A 12,423-nucleotide genomic window follows, 5' to 3' on the forward strand; every position below is an offset into this window, starting at 1 on the left:
AAGGACTACATTCTTTTATTGAATGAATAATGGGAGTTTCTAAAGAAGAAAGGAAAAAAACAAGCAATGGAAGATCTTTTTACCAAAAGAGTTAGCTAAGATTGAAAACACAAAAAACGAAATGGAAACACATCCATCACATCCCTATTGAAGAATATCAATAAAGGAAAAACATTCTACAGATCCAGATAAATTAAGAACACATCTTCAAATCATACTTCAAAGAAATCATTAGAGAACTGAAATCGTGACCCAAATTTTTTCTTTATTCTCGGGTGCTCAAGTGTTTTATGACAGCAGATCATTAAAAACGGTGTAAATGACCAAAACCAAAAGGACTCCCTACACACATGATCAAACCTCAAGCCTGTAAGGCATGAGCCCGGCAAATGACCATACCAAGAGGATTCGCTGTACACAAGATCATCAAACCTTAAGCCTTTGTGGAGTACGCCAGGTGTTGGATCGAAATCAACTAGAAGCTCAGAGTAAGATCCAACTCCAGCACTCAAAATGCAGCTTCAAACTAACAATAATGGTCTTCAGATGGAAAAGGACATGCTTTTCATTCTCAATCTTCAGTGTCGTGGGTCAACCATGGACAACTTTAGACCACAGGGCCACAAACTGCCAGGCACAATATTCTTCTCGTTGATGCAATGTAATGGACAACCGACCACCCAAAGCTTAGAATCACCAGTTCTCTTTAACCAATTTAATTTTAAGCCCAGAATCTGCACCCCAGTCTGACCGATTAACACAAAGTTTCAATTCATGCATGCTAGACAACTTGCAACACTATCAGGTTCAAATTCATAGACCCTTCATTTATTATGGTTCCCACCATCCTTATTTTCTATTATTGCATCTTTCTTTTGCATATTATAAAATCGGACAAAAGTAGACCCAAAACAGAAAGGGGGGCCAAACAAAAGAGCTTCACCATATCTCTTTTACAGGCAACCAGGATTGACCATCTGAAATTTCAACCCTAGCCAACCCCTTTCCTATTGGTTTCAAGAACCTCAGTATTTGCTATAGTTCCTCATCCTAAAATCTTCTCTTCTTTCTTTCGATAATGAATTGGGGAATACAAGACTGAAATTAGAGTCCACAACCTTACTCTGCTGGCGGTACATCTCCATAGCCAAGATGTCCCCATTTGGAATTTCAATGCATGTTAATACAAGCTATGGAACTGCAATCGATCGAAACCCCAAAAAATTGTCAATACTTGTAGGCTCTTTCATCTCTTTTCCTTCTTTTCTAAATAACTAAGTTACAGCAACAATAAGACTTGAACTCAAGACAAACCATCTCACTTTGGTATATGGGCTAATCTCTCTATAGCCAGTATCTGACACATTAGGAAGTTCAGCCCATGCATGGGGTACAAGCTATGATTCTGAAGCCAATCAAACCCGAGACCTATTATGCTTCTCTCTGACTGCATCTCATCTCTTTTTAGTTTCTTTTCCTTCTTTTTGAACAGTAAACTAGGAGAAATACAAAATTCTATCTGAAGGCCACCATCTCACATTGTTTGCAGGTAGGTCATCACTATAGCAAAAAGCTGAAACAAGCAGGAAATGCAGCTGATTTCCTTCATCGAAGAACTCCCACAATATGCTGTGTTTCTCCCTCAGCTTCATCACTTTTTTTTTCTTTTTCCTTTCACTTTTTTTGCTTTTTTCAATACATTAAATGGGATGGGAAGTCCCAGAGAACAACAACTTCAAAGACTCATTTTCAGGTCTACCATCTTGCTAGGCAACCAAACTGATTGATCAACAAATATTGACCATTTTCCATCCCATACATCCACATATCCGAAAGCCAACATCAAAGCAATAGGATTGTCAAGCAATATAGACAAAAATGGTAACTTAGATTCCTAGCGACAAACACTATGCTTGCTTAGCGACTATCTTCCTCTTCTCCTGCTTCTTCCTCTCTCTCTTGGTGTTGATGCACCTTACGCCAGCAACCCAAACAAAGCAAATCAAGACAGAACGTTTCCTCATACTCACCATCAGCTATGCATCTCCCACATTGCACACACCGTGCAATGCATATGGTGCAAGCCCTGCATGCCTGGTTTGCTGGCTGCTTTGCTTGGCTGTGATGCATGGGGCAATCATAGACAAGCCTTAACTTCTCACATATGGGGCAGGTCTCTATGTCTATGGCACGCTCATCATCACACAACAGAGAAGAGGAAGAGTAACTGCTTGGGTAGAACTGGGGCTTTCGATGTTCAGGTTGCCCCGTTTTGTTAGCATCCAAAAGGGACTTTAACTCTTCGAAGTGTTGGTGGGTCACCCCATAGAGGCTTCCAATTCTTAAGCGTTTAATACCCGGAGAACCAGGAGCCTTTAACACCCTCAAGCTGGCGATGATAGCTTCAATGCTCAATCTAGTACATCCAGGAACATTTAACTGCATGAGAGATAAAAGGATCATTAAATAAGCAAAGAACCTACTCAACTTGAGAGGCAAGGGCATAATAGACCTTAAAAAATCACATTTCCATGTATTGAAACTGAAAAGAGAATAAAAGGTGGGCAAAAAGGAAAAACAATAAGGGAATCTATAGCCTTTTTTTATAAAACAGGGATTGAATAGCTACAGGCACCAAGTCGATACACGCAAGATTGAAATTATGACTGCCTTCTATTTTTACTTATTTTCAAATAAGTATTTCCTAATATTTTCTCACAAGCTGACATCAAACTTATTTAAATTATCTAAAAAGCGAGAAGCATAGACACCGAGGCAAAGATGAAAAAGGAAAGTGGTTGCAAAATATAGCTATCCACCAATTACGCATTTACTCGCAGCATAATGTCTTATAAGTTATAATGCACATAAAAAGGAAAAAGGAGCGAGAGCGATGAATTGTTGATATTTTTTTAACGGAAAAGTATACAATGAGACCATTTATCTTTTGTACAAGGTAATCACAATTAATCTTGCCTTATGGTGTGAAATTGGTTGGTTGCATTTATTCTATTGACTAAGCACAAAATTCAAAAGAAATTTTCTTGATCTTTGTGACGTACTCAAGCTATCAAATTTCACATCGGATGGTTATATAAACAATTGTGATGTCCTTGTACAATAGATAAATGGTCTCACTATATACAATCCTTTTTTTTAACAGAGTTTGCAATTTGATCAGTTTTTCCCAATTTGAGTAAGTTAAGGATTCAAAACTCATGGCATGAAACAAGAGCCTACCACTAGACCAGAGGGCCACATAGAGAGAAGTAGATTGTTCTATTACCTCCATCAATGTGGCTAGTATAATTAAAATATAAATATGTATGTTAACAGCATCTGCGCACCAAATATAGACAATATTATTGACCATGATATAAACATTGACACCACTGATGAGCATCTTTCCCATAAAAAGAACTAATATGATCCTGGATATTCCCATATACCGCCTCCAAGATAAAAGAAAAAGACATTTAACCCCCTCTCAACAATTATGATCCCAAATAACCCATGTCTATTCCCATATACCGCCTCCAAGATAAAAGGAAAAGACATTTAACCCCCTCCTTATATTTTCATTGTCCAAATTACAACATTACACTTTTTCTTTTCCTAATAACCTCATCAATCATCATATAAATGGAATTTAAGATGCCTCTTTTAACCTACTTGTAACACTCATGAGATGAGAGAGAGAGAAAAAGAGAGATGATCCAAGGGAAGTCGCGAGAGAGAGAGAGAGAGAGATGAGGATCCAAGGGAAGTTGAGAGAGAGAGATGAGGATCCAAGGGAAGTTGAAAGAGAGAACAAGAGACAAAGGAAGAGGTTCACGGATGAGGAAGATAGAGAAAGAGTGGGAGGTTCTCGAGGATTTGGATGACACGGTTATTAGAAAAAATAAAAAGGTTATAAATATCATAATTTCGATAATAAAAAAGGTGCAAAGGGGTTTAAGCGTTGTTTTCTTTTAACTTGGAGCGGGTCTATGGGTTTTCCATGAAACCAGGGGGGATATTTGGGATTATAATTGTAGAGTGGGGGGTATACGTCATTCTCCCTAAAAGAGAAACTCATAGGATTCTTAACCATAACACCTGCAGTTTTTTCCATTGTTTTTCTTCGTCCATAACATAGCTGATCTAAATTGACAATTATAATTTAGCTCCTTCATTTCCAAAATGCTATGATCTTTGGCCTTTCATAGTAACAACATTCAAGGCTTTTTAAGACAATTGGCATGCATGCTTTTGTGGCATTTGTGGCATTGGACCATGAAAATTCTGTCCTTTGTGTCTTTTGGCTTAACCAAAAGACTCATGCACTCTACACGCTAATCATTTAAAAAAAAATCATCATAATTATTACTCGATACATTCCTTTTCCCGAGCTGACCAAAAGTTAGAATTCATATCAAAAAGAGTGACACAATTAATAGCAGCCTTCAAGTTCCATTTTGGCTAGCAAGCTGAGTATCAGCAGATCCATATGAAGGGATCAGTATACCTCATCTGGGCTCTGTCCGTGAGCTAAAGATAAGGCTAAGCATGCTAAATATGTAAAAGAGAACACTAAATGCACCAAGATTGGATATAAATCCATAGATCATGCTAAATATGTGAAAAATAAATAAATGCTCCAACATATGATTGAAAAGGAAAAACTAAAAATGAGAATCATACAAAGATTAAATGCATGTTCCTGGTACAACACCCAAATAAACAGACATCGATTCAAGAAAATAAATATAGAAAAGGCAAGAAAATCTTCATCTTTCGCCTTGATAAGCCAAAAATGCCATTGAAACAGGAAAAACATAGGTATAGATTCTAGAGCATAAATATAGATTTGAAAAGCATTAACATATAACTATAACAAGCAAAAAATCTCCTTTTGCTGGATAGACAAGAATTAGAATTGAAGCATGGAGTAATGGAAAATCAGAGGATAATTATAAAGGAAAATAAAGAATATAAGAGGACCAAATCATTATGCTTACTAACCTCCGTAAGCCTTGGGTTGCTCTCAAGGACTTGCTTCAAGCCTTCGTCAGTGATTCTCGTGCACCCCACCAAGCTCAAGCAGTGCAAATTCCCTTGAGCCCTCATTGAAAGCTTAATTAGAGCTTCATCAGAGAGCCTATCACTCAAGGGCCAATCTACATGTATGCTACGCCACAAGAGAGGATCTCCACGCACCGCAGCATTCAAAGACTGGGACACCCTCTCGACAGAGAGCAAATCTTTCATACCCAAGTAACGTAGAGAGAATAACAGTGCTTCATGAGGAGCCCCATCTCCCTCACTCTTACTAAAAACTACATCGCAACCTGAAACATTTAACTTATCTCTCTCTGCATCTTCTACAGATTCAGGAACTAAACTGGACAATAAGACATTACCAATCAAATCAGTTTCATGGCCAAGACTGGCCTGACCAATGGAGCTCTCAGGAGCTTCAGACTCGTGAATTTCAGATATAGGAAAACCCAATAACTCCTCCAAATCCCAAAAGGAGAAGAACCCATGATCTTCATAGAATCCACTTTCTTCAAACCCCTCATTAGGGGGGCTTCCGAATGCCATGGCACTATTCCAGAGCAAGTTCAAACCAGCAACAAACTGATAATTTTCGAGAACCAGATTTCCCGGTTCACTATAACCCCCTCCATTACCAAAAATAGCCCTTTCAACCATTAAAGGAGCACCACATTCTAAGGTGGCTCTAAGGTCCATATTGAAAGGATCAGCAGGAAGTATATCGAGGATCTCATCTCGAGATTCACAGGAATGGTTGTGAAACCCCCCAGTTTCCCAATTAAATCTCGTGGGTCTCCCAAAACTGGTATTATTGTTACAGTTCTTATCTATAAACCCCCCTTCCATTACATGACAGTTTCCGGAGCAAAATGAGGAAATCATATTGTCATCCGACCGATTAGCCGAATAGGAACTAAGATTCAGAGTCATTGGATTGTGTTTCTTTTGTTTTGGGGTTCAACCTTTCCAAACCCTACGTATCAAGAAAACCCAAGATTTTGGATGCCCTAAAAAATTGCTCCAAAAACGTTCACAGGAGTTTCTTGTACAGGAGAATAAATTTATGGGGAAGAAAAGAATAAAAGAATATATGATCTTTTGAAGGATCTGAGAAAACTTCTATAAACTCTGAATCAAGGGGAGAATTAAATCTATACCTGAATTCAAACCTAATTCTTGTAATAGTGACCCACTTTTCTTTTTCTTTTATGTGAAATACAGATTTTCAGAATGCAAAATTGAGAGAAAACCAGACCTGATATTTCAAGGAATCCTACGCAACTTGCACAGATAAATTCTTTGAGTGAAATCCTCCGGTGATCCAATCAAAAGGTCGAGAGACGATAAGATGGATCTTACAGTGAAAGAAACTGAATTGATCAAACGACCAAATCAATACAAAGCAGTCCAATGCTCGACTGAAAAACTCAAAGTAAGAGAGGGGAAGCAAAGAGATGACAAAATTTTGTGAGATTTTTTTCCAGATAGATGCTTTTAAGGATTAACAAGATGGGTTTGAAGGAAAACCTAATTCGTCTCTATAGAAAGAGAGAGAGAGAGAAGATGGGTTCCAATAAAAGGTAATTGAGAGAGAGAGAGAGAGTAAGGAGTAGTTGCAGTAGAAAGAGAGATGGTAGATGAGCTTGCAGGGAGAGAAACTAGAGAGAGAGACGTGGAATGACAGATGAATATATAGAGATTAAAAAGAGAGAGGAAGGTTTGAGAGAGAATGGTTAAGGATGAGTTTGAAGGGTACAGAGAGAGAGAGAGAAGTGTGCAAAAAGATGGGTTTAAGAGATAAAAGATATGCTAAAGATGGGTTTATAGGTAACAGGGTTAGAGAGAGAAAGAGAGATTAAAGATGGGGAGAGAGAGAGAGAGAGAGAGATTAAAGAAGGGTTTGCAGGAGGGAGAGTAAAGATGGGTAGAGAGAGAGAGAGAGATTAAAGAAGGGTTTGCAGGGATTAGGGCAAACCCACAGCGTGGAAAAAGAAAGAGGACAAGTACCCTTTAAGGCTAGAGAGAGAGAGAGAGAGAAAGAGGTTTAGAGAGAGAAAGTGTGTTTTAATGTTTGTAGAGAACGGCCAACTGAATTCCCAATTCAATACTAATTTTAGACGCACCCGGATACCCCTGCCACGTGTCAATTAATTGGAGAGCCCGCGATTCGGCCCTTCACATACCTGTCCCGCCATTTCCACCTTCCCCTTTTTAGCTCATCGGATGACTATAATACCCCTCCAAATATTCATCTGTAATTTCGACAATGTCCCTGCTTCGCATGAAATTTCGGCTCTGTCCCCGATTTGTTGGGTCTTGACGGTTTTGGCCCTCTCAGCATATGACATGGCATCACTATAAAAGGGCAAAAATGAGTACTTATTGGAAGCTTATATTTTTTTTTTATATTTTAGGCGGTAACTATTAATCCCATTAATCCGGGTTCATTTATTCCATTCACCAAGCTCAAATGTCAAAAAAGATTTTCTTGAGCTTTGTGATGCAACACGTTATCAGATTTTACAACAGCCAGTTGGACATAATTATGACCGCTTTGTATGAAAAGTAAATTGTCTCATTATATACAATTCTATATTTAAAATATAATTTTAAAATTAATAATATTGTGAATTATTTACCTACATATTTGTGTTAGACGATTGGTGATCTAGATTGGGTATGGATCAATCTAAATCAATGATCTACAAAAACTAGAAAAATATCAAAAATAAATAAAATAAGATAATATTAAAATAGGGCTTATGAAGCATAATTTTAGAAGGACCTTAAAAAACACTAGATGAGCTTCAAACGAAAAACAAAAATGTATATATTAGGTGGGGTTAGGAGGGAGCTGGGTTGGGACTCATATCATACCAAAAGCGGTTCAATCTTGACCAATACCCATCCAAATTGACGATCTAAATCAAATATCACCGAATTTTAAAATGGCATTTTTCAAAAAGGGTTCAGATTGAGAGATACCTAGAGGGCTTTAAGGGCATTTGGCACCTTGATTCACCAATTTCGGCCCTCATAGATTACTCAGTGAGGACAAAGTTGGGGTGCAACTTGAGAATTGCCCCGGTACCAACAATGAATGAGGCGGTTCACTCTTGGGGACAACCCTCACAATTCATTGGTTTGGGATTATTGGTTCCCAATAAGCTTAGGTTTTATCTAACTCGGCCGATTCTTCATCAGGTATCTAATTATTTAAACAATTTTACAAGGAATGAACCACAAAACTCTTGACGGCAACGTACATGGTGCGCTTGAAGATAAGACTTGTCCCCAAAGAACTTTTATCCGTAATGTGAAATTTCCCCTATTGATGGGATTGGTTTTTTGGCAGTCCCAAATTTGAGGTGTGATAAGTATTGAGTGTTTCTTTTACTCATATCATATGGAGTTTATGTGAATTGGGGAAATCATTTGGGATAGAGTCAGGGTGGCCATGGGAAAAGTCCTTATTTGCATTTGTAGAGAGGTAAAAGATGGAAACGTAATTTTTAGTGGACCAAAAACACATTGTGGATCACAATATATCCATCTTCACTTTAAATTCATGAATTCGAAGTTTCAAAAACAATGTGGATCTTATGATTATTGAAGAATTACAATGAATAGTGCACAAAAGAAAGTACATAACATATTATTATTAGAGCTCAAAGATCGTGGTGGTCTAGATGATTGACCAACGTGTTTGGGGTAGAGAACTAGAACCTGCACACAATTATCATCAATCATCGTCGTAGCCTTTTTTCAACTATTTAGAACCAGATACATGAATCATGGTCCAAAGTTCCGGATTCATATAAAGTTTTGACAATGTTTTATATTGGTTGTCTAACTAACACAACCCACTTTCTTTAGACGGGTTAAGAGAAAGTTTACGGTTGTCACCCTTTTTAGCCCACAAAGTTCACACACAATGCATGAGTTTATAGACCTTATGATTGTGCAGATGTAATGTGCAAGGGTTGTCGAACACGTCATGTGATACACTCATCTTATGAGTATGTTGTTTCTTAACAGCCCAACATTTCGTCTCATAAACACAAAGCTGGTCTCATAATATCTATTAGAAGTTTCCCTTTAGCGTCATTGGTATGCAACGATCATGTAAAACTCTAGTTGTATATTTACACTTTGCCCATTCATCTCTAATTCTATGTGTGACTTCCTTAATGTCTCAATTTTTTTAGATTATCGATCCAAGATATCGAAAGTACACTCTTTTTTTTATTTCTTGGTTGTCAATCTTAAATCTTTTATACTCTCTACTCCTATTATTACTAAACTTGCATTCCATAAACTCAATATTAGTCAGGCTAATATTAATACCTTTAGATTTTAGAACATCCCCTCAAAGTTTTAACTTTGTGTTGACGATGCTTCAAGTCTCATTGATCGAACCTATATCGCTTGTGAATAACATACACCATGGTACTTCATCCTTGCAGGTGCCTAATTAAGTTGTCCATAACTAAGACAAATATGTACGGATTTTATCTTGACACTTGATATTGAAGTATTGTCACTGAAAATTACTCGTCTCTCCACTAATTGTTTGTACACTAATTAGTGCTCCCTTGTACATATCTCTCACCAAACCAATATAGTATCTGAAGACTCTTTTTTTTTTGCAACACCCACCAAATTAAATATCGAGGTACTCTATCGTAAGTTTTTTCGAGATAAATAAAACTCATGTGCGAGTCTTTTTTCTTCGCCCTGAACTTCTCAAACAGTTGCCTAATGAATGATACATTCCTAGCTACCCGATTTTACATCTAATAACCAATAATGATTATGGCTTATTTGTATAAAAAATAAATGATCTTATTGTACATATTTATATTCACAAAAAGTTTCAACTTAGCATGTAAGATATCATACCTGATTGGTATATATAAAGTACTTATCAATAAGTAAAGGATAAGATCTTGGTACATCATGTATAGCACCTATTCAACAAATTCAAAAGTCAGTTTTAAGGGTGGATTATTTCATAGCCAAAAATAATGTCAACCATCATGATCATGCAAAATAAAATTTAAATTCCAAGAGTAACTTATTTTGAACTACTCATGTGGATGGTTCATTTTAATTCTTTGGCACACACGAATAGTTTCCAAAATATTTTTTTCAAAATAAAAAGCATTTATTTTTCACTCTCAATGGCCCAGAAATTTAACATTAAAAAAAAAAATAGGCACTAGAAATTCATGAAATATGGGAAGAGAATTCTGACTGTCAAGCTATTTAAGATAGAAACGTTACGTATTACCATTTTTCTCATTGAGATTAAAGAATTGTGGTTCATAGAGCTTTTAAATTTGATTTTCAAAAGAATAATAATGCTTTGACTTTATTTACGTCACATGTTTTACTCCAATTTAAGGGTAAAACGGTCAACCTTGAAATGGAGGAGTCCCTTTGACGTAGGGTAACTTGACAAAGAGTGGGGGGCACCTCATGAGTAAGATGGAGGGAATGCATTCCTCTCTCTTTTTTCTCTTCTTTTATGTCAAACAATATTTTTAGAATAGTAAAACTGCTCAAAATTATATATTTTTCTCTCTTTTTGTTTACCTTTTTTTTTATTTTTCTTCTTTTTTTTATGTCCTTTTCTCCGTTCTATTTTCTTCCTTCCTTTTTTTTTGAACTTTTTTCTTTCTTTTGAGGCATTCTCAGCCTCCTTGTAATTTTGTCTTAATAAAATTTATTTAACTGTTTCCAAATGAGAAATAAAAAATACAACACTCAAATGTGAGACTCGAGCATAAAATGTAAAAAATAACCGGTGTTGCCAATCCGGATTGGGTGGTGAGGGATAAACCAATTCCCAAAACCCTAGTCGAGGGCATAACATCCGGAAAATGGACATGCCAAATCCCAACCCAGTCGAGGGTACAACTTTATCCCAAATATGAAAAACGTCGAGGGCATAATGGTCATAGAAATATATTTTTTTAAAGATTAAATATGACAGATTTGACTTCGTTTTAGAGAGAAAGCGTGGTTCCCAAGTTTTCACGAAATTTCGGAGGGAAGTTCTCGCGGGTGTTTCAAATTCCAATGCCCCAAATTTGTGTGCACCCCTCTTGTTCGTTGTGTTATGCTTCTTTCTTTCGTATTGTTTATTGTTTTCTTAGTGGGCCTCGAATGGGTTGGCCCGGGCCTGGACTGTAGTGGTTTTGACCTTAGGCTACATTTTGTGACCCAACCCTAGTCTTTTGGGCATTGTCTAGGCATACATGTAATGAGCCGAAAAAACATCTCAAATGAAAAAAATAGAAAGTAGAATTTCATAGATTAATTTTGGGTGTAAAATATATATCACAATATTTTTCCTCGGTTGTGTATTATCTCAGGTTTACTTTCCCATCATCTTTTTAAGTTATTTGTTAATTTTTGTTAAAAAAAACAAAATAAAAAGTATACAAAGAGACTGTTTATTTTTTGTACAAGGAGGTTATACTAACTATTGTCTATCAGATTTTAAATGGTTGTAAAAATGTCATTAACTAAACTCAAAGTTCAAAATAAAATTTATTGAACTTTGTGATGGACCCCAAGCTATTTAAATTAACATCTAATAGCTAAGACTAATTGTAACCTCATTGTAACAAAGATAAATGACCTTATAATATACATGTACAGTTCTAAATAATCCCTAGCTTGCAGATCTAGAAACCTTAAATACGAAACGGTGAGGAGGAAGTGGCTGAGAGTAGTTATTGTAAAGTTGTATAAAGCTATGAGATTTTGTTAGCCTTTTACGAATTATGAGTCGTAACTTGGTACTACGAGACTGATATTTTAACTGAGGTTGGTGTTCACCAAATCATTGTTGGTAATTACATTCTTCTTATGAATGTACTTTTTTTACCTCTTTGTTTTGCAATGACATTCATGGTTAACGTATTTAAAAAAATAAATATAAGGTTTAAGGTTTAAAGATTAAGGATTAAGAGGTTCGAATCCTAAATTTTAACTATCTAATACGCGCCCAAATAATTTTGGGTTATGGAAGGAGGACTCACATGAATAGTTGAGTCAGAGAACTCATAAAAACCATATCATTATTCAACAATGGTCTCCTTAAAATACATGTTAGATATTGAATATGGACTCTTCATGGTTTCCTCAAAATATAAGTTAGTTATGGAATATGGATTCAAATTTTTTCATGTGGTTTCGGGTCAAAAATAGATCTTAAATATTAAAAATAAATTATTTGAGATTTGCTTTTGAATTGTTCACCACAGCGTTTTAAAAATCGCCGAGTCGAACCGGACTCGCCCGGTTCGACTCGAAATTCACGAAAAAGGGACCGGATCGGTTCAAAAACCGGGAATCGTCCGGTTCTAGAGA

The 12,423-nt window shown here is 36.4% G+C and overlaps 1 protein-coding gene across 1 annotated transcript; it reads right to left on the reverse strand.

Moving 5' to 3' along the window:
- Positions 1-248: 248 nt before the first annotated feature.
- LOC18441886 (F-box protein SKIP14) lies at positions 249-7,128 on the reverse strand. The gene is made up of 2 exons (XM_006852111.4): positions 5,005-7,128; positions 249-2,439 (listed from the first exon to the last, which is right to left on the reverse strand). The coding sequence occupies exons 1-2, from the start codon at positions 5,968-5,970 to the stop codon at positions 1,918-1,920; spliced, it is 1,488 nt and encodes a 495-aa protein (XP_006852173.2). The 5' UTR covers positions 5,971-7,128; the 3' UTR covers positions 249-1,917.
- Positions 7,129-12,423: the final 5,295 nt, after the last annotated feature.

Source organism: Amborella trichopoda, chromosome 6, assembly GCF_054954075.1.
Source record: "Amborella trichopoda isolate Santa Cruz 75 chromosome 6, AtrichopodaSantaCruz75HAP2 v2.0, whole genome shotgun sequence".
Classification (NCBI taxonomy): Eukaryota; Viridiplantae; Streptophyta; class Magnoliopsida; order Amborellales; family Amborellaceae; genus Amborella; species Amborella trichopoda.